This window comes from Phacochoerus africanus, chromosome 2 (assembly GCF_016906955.1).
Source record: "Phacochoerus africanus isolate WHEZ1 chromosome 2, ROS_Pafr_v1, whole genome shotgun sequence".
NCBI lineage: Eukaryota > Metazoa > Chordata > Mammalia > Artiodactyla > Suidae > Phacochoerus > Phacochoerus africanus.
In genome coordinates, this window is record NC_062545.1 from 148,316,847 (window position 1) to 148,325,050 (window position 8,204).

At 58.1% G+C, this 8,204-nt stretch overlaps 1 protein-coding gene across 7 annotated transcripts in view; it reads right to left on the reverse strand.

Moving 5' to 3' along the window:
- Positions 1–7,272, reverse strand: part of NFATC1 (nuclear factor of activated T cells 1) — a 95,183-nt gene extending 87,911 nt beyond the window's left edge. For 2 of the 7 annotated variants that reach the window (XM_047766911.1, XM_047766907.1), the window contains exon 1: positions 6,801–7,271. In XM_047766911.1, the coding sequence (XP_047622867.1) occupies positions 6,801–6,927 (127 nt within the window). In that variant the 5' untranslated portion in view covers positions 6,928–7,271. Of the gene's footprint in view, positions 1–1,836; positions 2,456–6,800 lie in introns of those variants that run through there. The other 5 variants (XM_047766910.1, XM_047766906.1, XM_047766912.1 and 2 more) reach the window with 5 other exon arrangements.
- Positions 7,273–8,204: the final 932 nt, after the last annotated feature.

Here is an 8,204-nt window from a genome sequence, read left to right on the forward strand (position 1 = left end):
CCCACCTGGTGGGGATGCTGATAGTGGGGGAGCCTGTGCCTGTCGGGGGAGAGGCACATGGGCAATCTCTGTACCTCCCTCTCACTTCTGCCGCGAATCTACAACTTCTCTAAGGAAGTCTTAAGAAAAACCAAAAAAGAATTCGTGTCTCTCAAAAAAAAAGAAAAAAAAAGTTAAAATGAATGCTTTCTGTCAACTTCTTTCTAACACTACAACAAGGAGCTTCCCACCTCTCCCCAAGCTCCCTCCAGCTTCTGAGGCTTCCCGTTCCCCAAGCCTGGTGACTGCTGGGCCCCGGAGGCCTTCCCACAGGGGTAATGCCACTGTGATCCCTGGGAGCTTGGGTGGGGGCATAGAGTTGGCAAAGATGCTGAAAATGCACCTTGAGAAAGTCACTCAACTGGTGGTCAGATATCCAGGAGACACAGGGAGGCCTTCCCCCCGCCTGGTGTGTCCCAGGCACAGAACCAGGCTGGCTGGCCTTGCAGGGTGGCAGTGCCCTGGAGGATCCAGGACGGGGGCTGATTCCACACAACGAAGAGGTCAGGAGTCAGTCACACGTCCCCCTCGCGCCTCTCTCAAAGACATTTGCTGAATGGACTGAAAAGGGGGCTGGATACCAAGGGAGAAAGTCTTTTGGTGTAAACAAGTCCGGAAGCCAGGCCAGGATCTTCCACAGATAGCCAGCCCCGAGGAAGTGCAGAAGGCCTCCACTTCCGGCCCCCGATCTGTTCAGACAACTGCTTCTCTCTCCCACCCTCGCCACCATGGTTCCCACTGACCCAAAGGCCTGGAGACGCACAGCCAAGGAAGAGGAAAAGGAAGACACTGGGGGGGCACGGGTTCAGGCAGCCTTAGCCTGGTTGGAATATTTATTTTTTTATAAACAAGCAAGACATTACACTTTTAAAAGGAGGGCGGTGAATGATATGGAAAATATTATACAGTCACTGCAGAAACGGGCGCCTGCCGGTGCCAAGTGTGCTGGGCTCAGCTTCACCATTTCACCGCCACGTGGGGAGGGACAGAGAGAAGATCTTGAAGACGGAAACAGAAAGGAGGCCCACAAGGGACAGCAGAGACAGGTGTGGGGAGAGCCAGGCTGCAAGGAGGGGGCTCCCGGTCCCCTTCACTCACTCCGGGTGGCCGCAGGCCCAGACTGAGTCTTCCGGTGAAAGTGGGGGTGATTGCTCAATGGTTCTTTCTTTTTCAAAAGCCTGCACCCTGGGGGGCCGGAGGAGTCCTTTATCTGTTGTTTGTTTAGGGGAACTTTTATTTTTTGACAGAGAAGAGAAAATGAAAGAAAGAACAGTGTGGCACCCTTGGGGGTCCAAGGTCTCAGAGGCTAGCTCCACTGTACCATCTCTTGATAGAGAGAGGCTTTGCCCTGAGGACACGAAGAGCAAGAGGGGGAAGTCTTGGGGGCCTCATGGGCCAGACACACTCTATCCTTTGGCGCGAGCAACACCCCACCCTAAAGAGAAGGCCCCTCCTGCGGGAATGTGGTCAGGACCCCGCTCTAGTGCAGCCCTGTGTCTTCATACATGGCAGGGGGGGCTGACCCCAAGGGGGCCTCCCCCACCACTCCCACTCGCCCCTCAACCTGACCTGTTTTAATCCGGCGAAGGGCAGGGCGGTGGGGAGACTTTGGGCGCTGCCCCGACCCCGGGGCCGCGGACCTGGGTGCCGCGGAGGTGTGGGGACGGGAGAGGGGGTGTGCCCCGGGCAGAGGGGCAGGGGCCCGGCGCGCCTCCAGGCCGGCCCCTCCCCACCCGGAACCTACCCGCCCGACCCCCGCGCCCCCAGTCCCTGCGCCCCCGCCTCGTGCGGACCCACCTGCGGTGGCCCCGGCGGCGGCGGCGCCCTCGTCGCTCTGGTTAAACTCGAAGAGGAAATCAAAGTCGAACTCCTGGTCCTCCTCCAGCCCCGTCATGGTGGGTCGGGGTCGAGGGTCAGGAGGTCAGGGTCGGGGTCGGAGTCCGAGGTCAGGGGTCTAGGGTCGGGGTAGAGGGTTGGGATCCGAAACCTAGGGCAGGGGTCCCAGGTCAAGTTCAGGGTTGGATTCAGGGTCTGAAGTCTTGGCGGGGATCCGGTACCTGGTCCGGGTCCCGGGTCGGGCTCTGGGCTGGAGTCGGGTGAGCTCCGGAGTCTGGGCTCAGGGCGTGGTCGGGGTCCCGGGTTGGATCAGGTTGGGGTCTGGTATGGGGGTCGGGGTAGAGATCCCGTATTGGGGTCAGAGTTCCGGGCAGGGGTCCCGGGCCAGGATCCCAGGTTGGGGTCCGGGATGGGGTCGGGGTCCCCGGCCAGGACCCCGGCGTGGGGTCGGGGTCAGGATCTGGGTTGAGGTCCGGTCGGGGTCCAGAGTCCCCGGCCGCGGGCACCTGTGGTCGCGCCGCCCCGGGCTCGGCTGCGCCCTGCGCTCGGCCGCGCGTCCTCGGGTAACGTGACTCCCGCCCGCGCCCCTCCCCCCGGCCCTCCCCCGCCGCGCCCCTCCCCCCGCTGTTTCCGGGTTTACATAAACAAGCCGCTTGCCGGTCGCCGGCTTCCGAGTTTTAAATAAACTCTCCCCGCCAGCCCGAGCGCACGCCTCTCACTAGTGTCCCGGCTCTGGGCAAGCCCTCCCCACCCGCGCCCGGGTACCCCCAGGCGGCTCTTGGGGTCGGCAGCCCCACTGCGAGCGAGACCCTAGAGTGCGCCCCGCCCCCTGTGTCTGCGCTGGGGTGGGGGGGATAGACTTGCGCCGGAGGCGGGGGCGTGGGGGGGTAGGTACACGGAGTCTGGCCACTTCCGTCCGCCCCGGGGCCCGAGCGCCCCTGCGGCCCGAGCCGGGTGGGCAGGAGCTGGGGCATGACAGCCGGCGGTCGACAACCCCCCTCCCCGCCTCCGGCAGACTCGCCCCGCTGGGAGCTCTTTGTGAAGCGCGCTGCCTCGACCCCGGTCCGGGGGAGGCGGGCTCGCTTGCCTCACCCGCAAACAGGCGCAAAGATCAATACCTGCGTCCCAAAGAGCTGCTGACGCTGCCCCACTCCTACTGAAGGTGCCTAAAGGGGCCTCCTGCCGGCCAGGCCCCTTCTAGGAGCGGATCGGCCCGACTGGGCTGCTGCCTAGTCTGCAGCGCGCACGTCCTGCCGGAGCCCGGCAGCCTGGGCCCGGAGAGCAATTCCCTGGTAGCAGGGCTCGCTATCCAAGGAGCACTGGATTCCCCAACCAGCTGCAGAAGAGCAATGAACACAGAGAACACCGTTTTCCACCCACCACAGTTAAAGATGCCCAAAAGGGTCAGGAAAATGCGAGGCTCCTAAGGACCCACAACGCTGTCGGCCTTTACTTATGGAACCGGTGCTGCCGCTCACGCCTGGGCACGTGTACGCGCGGCCTTTTACTTGCAGTCTGGTGCCTAACTGGCAACCTCCTTTTTTGTAACGCGTTCTGTTTAGTCCTTCAACTTCCTGAAACACCGTACAAACGCCTGTGCGCACAGGTGGCCTGCCAGTCATCCGTGAGTGACTCCAAAGCTTTCACGACTTGAGCGAAAATAGGAAGAGCGGGTGGGGGGTAAACCCAAGGCCAGGGCAGAGAGCAGCTCTGCAGCAAAGAAGGTATACAAGCCAGGCCCGGCTGAGCACCAGCCCTATCCATCTTCTTTCTCCCAGCTGTTTGTTCTTACTTCCCCAGGGTCTTGGCACCCCAGGAAACCAGTATCTGGATAGCAAGAGAATGATGGCCAAGGCCCCTGTGTGAGACCGAGGATCATGCAAGTAGGGGAAGTGGAGCAGGAAAGGAGGAGGGCCACAGGAGTGTCCATTTTTGCAACTCTGCTGCTAATCAAAAGGTGTCCTCTGCTCTATCCTGCAGGCCCGCTGCCCCCCCACACACACACACCCAGGGTATTGCTTTTTCCAGAAGCAGATAACCTGTGAGCCACATGACCACCCCCCTAAAAAATTTTTTCCTCTTATGACCCTTTTCAAATGGCTGCTTTTCTCCAATGATAAAGTATAGTTCACTTTGGCCTGATTTAGTTTCTAATAATAGTTCTAACTTTGAGATGTATGTTGGAGGGCTGTTTTGTTTTAGTTTGCTTTTTTTGCTGACCTTCAGGCAAATGGAAGTTCTGTTTTCCGTTCAGAAGCCACAACATTTCATTTTCTCTCTCTCTCTTTTTTTTAAACTTTAGCCACCTTCTCACCTCCACCAAAAATTTACACACAAATAACAGCCCTTATCATCTCTTAGACTAAAACTTCTCGATCAGCTGTTGTGTCTGGAGAAAGTGGGTTTACCCTTCTGGGGGCACCTGTGCTCCCCACGGTCAGAATTTAGGGCTGCTTTATCCTAAGGCTGAGCTGGTCCCCACCTAGTTTCAGACCTGCAACCAAGGTAACCGGATAGGGTGGCCATTTTTTAACTGCTCCTCTTACCAGCATCCCCCAGTGCCTTTCATCTTGTAAATGGTTTGGAGCTATTTGCCAATTCAGCAGACACTCCCGTCTTGATGGAAATGTTTAGCTTGGCGCTTCCTCTCAGAGGCTGCGGGTGAGCATGGGGCACAGAGCTCCACCACTGGGTGTGATAGAGCAGCGGGGCCTCTTCTAATCTGGATTAGGAAACAACGCTATGAAGTTAAGTGGCGGGAGAACAGGGTAGGCTTTGTTCTGCTCTCGAGAGCCCCGGGCACTCTGTGTGGAGCAACCTCTGAATGGGTGGGTGGGTGTACCTAAAAGGCCTGCATTTCTCTGCATTCCCCACGCGGAAAAACAGGCACAGGGCCTTTAGAGACAACAGTGCCTAAAGAGCTTTAGCCAGATGCTCTTTAAACCGGACGGGTGTGATGGAGAATCACTGAGGTTCTCAGATGGGCAACTAAAGCCCATGCGGGCTGTGGAGAAGGACAGACCCATGCCCCTAGCCCTCAGCAGGGCAGGCGTGGACCTGTAGGAAGGGCTCTGCCTCTCACGCCCTGCGCCTGTCTATATAAAGGGTTAGATCATGCTTTCTGGTTGGCCTAGTTTTGTAGTCCTTATAAAATGCACCAATATTTGTTTAGTCAAGGGGTCTCATTGCCACTGGTGTGCTGTCTCTTAAGCAGAGGCACCTTCAAATGTATTTTCTTAGGAAACAAGACAAACAAACACCACCCCCATAGAGATCTTTTCCTCTTGTAAGAGAAAAAAAGATTTTTTAAATTGCAGACAGACCACCAACCGTTCAAGTTAAGAAATCTAAACTCTGAAAGACACACATTTTTTAAAAGCAGTGATAAGAAACTTTGAAATAAGCATCCAAAGATTTAATATCAAAACCTCAGCAATTTTTAAAACTTTCCTAACAGTATGAGCTCGTCCTGTAAACATTCCCTGATTATTTACATTTAAACATTTTCTAAATTGGGATGAAATGGTAAGAAACATAAAGCACATCTTCCTCCCGTGATACGAAATACGTGCAAATAACAAAAGACATCAGGGCACCGACCATACTGACCTTCTTATATTAAGTGTATGGTCTTGAGCTCATGTTTGCTAAAGATAAGGAAGTTCTCCAAGCTGGCAGTCTTTGAAAACTGCAGTGCTAATGCAACTGGAGCCATCATATTTAGTAGAATTGTGCAAAAGGCAGTAGCATTTAGTTTCTAGCACTCCCCAGAAGGAGGTCTGCCCTTATAAAATATAAGTACTCATTTCAAACTGGTAAGCTTGGCAGTTTTCTTAAAAATAATTTAAATAAAATACTCAGCGCTGATAAGCCATTTGGAAAGGTATCTCCCGGTTTCCACCATGCATTTGCCATCATAATCCCTAACTGGGATGCTAATCACCCCTTTCCCAGGTTGCTTTCAGGCACCTTCAGGAACATGGTAGGTGTTCCAAGCTGCTTTGGTCACGGAGGCTGCTTTTTCTAAAGGCAGGGAGGCCAGATGATCTCGAGCACACTGCCGGTAGCCACCTCACCATCATCAGGCTTCAGGGCAGACACTTATGCCATCTTTGTAACTATAAACAAGTAGTTTGAAACTTGGCAGTCCCTTCGCAAACTGTCCTGAAACATTTTCTACTGTTGGAAGGCTTAAGTCTCTAAGACTGCAAAATGCCTTGAATTACGGTCTGTGTCCGATGGCACCTTTGATCACTTTTATCTAGTCCTGTGGGTCGAGCCACTGGCGTGATGGCGCCACACAGAGCGGCTCCACAGCGGGAGGCGGTTCACGAGGCCGAGTTTTGGAGAGAATCTGCCACTGACTAAGTTCGTGGAGGGGCGCAGAACCCCCGCGCCTCATTGTGTGACTGGTCTTCGAAGCTCCAGGGCGGCCTTGACCCACTGGGGAAGAAAACAGACCCTCCTTCTTTCCTAAAGAACTCTCACTTCTCCCAAAATATCCTTCCTTTGTGGTTCTGACGACCTAACCTCGCCCCGTGCCCAAACCGCCCGCATTTGAACTGAGTTTCGACAGCCGGATCCGCCGCGAGGCTGCACCAGCGAAGGCCAAGTGCGCGCACTCAGCGCTAGAGAAGAGGAGACACCTATTGGCAAGAAAGCGCGCTCGAAATCAGGGCTGCTCCGGGGAAACACCAGGGGGACACCGCTTCCCAATCTGTGCAGCGCGCCCGCCGCGCGCCGGGCCGCCCGCGCCCCTCCCTGCGCGCAGACCCTGAACTGGTCTGCTCGCCACTCCCTGGGCCAGGACCCCGCCAGGCGCGGGCCGGACGGGCGCGGACGCTGCGGGCGCCGGGCGCCAGGCTGAGGGCGCGGGGCTGGGGTCCTGGAGGCCACTCCGGGGGGCTGCGACAGCGCCGGCTTACCTTCCTCCGCCGACTTCATGGTGCCGCCGGCGGGCGGCGAGGGCCCCAAAGTTTCTCCGCTCCCGCAGACTGCAGCCGGAGGGCCGAGTGGAAACTTGGAAGGGACTGGAAAACTGGTACTTGGCATCCACGCGGCGGCGGCGGCGGCGGAGAGCAGGAGGAGCAGGAGGAGGAGCGGGAGGAACGGGCGCCTAGCGCCGCCGCCCGGGGTCGGGTCTCCCGAGAAAGGCCCCCTCTCCCCCGGCGGACGCGCTCCCGCCCCGGCTCAGCCTCGCGCACCCCAGAGAAATGTTGTGAGGGGCGTGTGCGCGCGTTGCAGGGCCGGGCTGCGGCCCCGGGACCCCAGCAGGGTGGCGGGTGGCGGGGGCTCGGAGGTGTGCGCCCGCGCCCGGGTCCCCGCGCCCGGCCGCCCACCCCGGCGCGGTGACTGTGTCGACGAGTTCGGAGTCTCTAAGTCTCGCTCTGACGCAGGGCCGCGCTCTGCCTCCTGCCTTTTTAAAGCTGGAAAATACCTCCCCCGCCTCCCTGCCGGCCCGGCCGCTCCCGCGCCCCCTCCCTGCCGTGACATCACGCCCCCGCCCGCCCGAGCCGGCGCTGGGCCCGGGGGACTAGTCGCCGAGCGCCCGCCCCTCCCCGCGCTGGGCCGCCGCTCGCCCGGCCCGCAGGGCGCGAGGGGGGCTGAAGGGGCGCACGCGGGGTAGGCTGGGGAGCACCCCGCTCGCGGATCAGCCTGGACGCCTGGGTCCACGCGCCTGTCCTGAGAGAGTCACACGCTGCTTTAATGAGGGGGCGGGGAGGGGGGAGCAGGAGACGACAGGGGTGCCGAGAGGGCCCTGCATGCTGAAGTCATTATGTAAAATCGCAGGCTTCCCCCGCTGTGGAAATTTGGAAAAGCGCTTCCACTGGCAGGCCCGAGAAAGGAAATTCCCATCCCGCTAAATTACTAACAGATTGCATGGCAGTCCCGGGACAGGAGTTACTGTCATTTTTATTCTGTAAATATCTGAGCGACCCAGATTGCCTGTTGCAGGGCTAGTTTGGGAGGAGGGGATCGCGGAGAACCACAGGACCCTCCCCGGTCTCCCAGCCGCAGGCCCTTGGCCGGCCCCAATGGGCCGGGGGCGTTTTGTGGGCGCGACTTCGGGGTGTCTGACGGATGGGGGGTTGGTCTGAGAGCTGAGAGCCTGCGCTGAGGGAAGCCTCTCTAACGCCGGCCGTTTCACTTTACACTTTCCTCTTTCAAAGCCTCCTGCTTCTCCTCGGCGCAGATCAGCGGCCAAAACAGGACCATATTTTCCTGTTGGCCTTGGATAGAAGGGACTGGAGTGTTAGGGCGGTTAAAATGTCTGGTGTATAAAAATCATAAATCTACGGCACGACACCCTATGTGATTTAAAATAAACC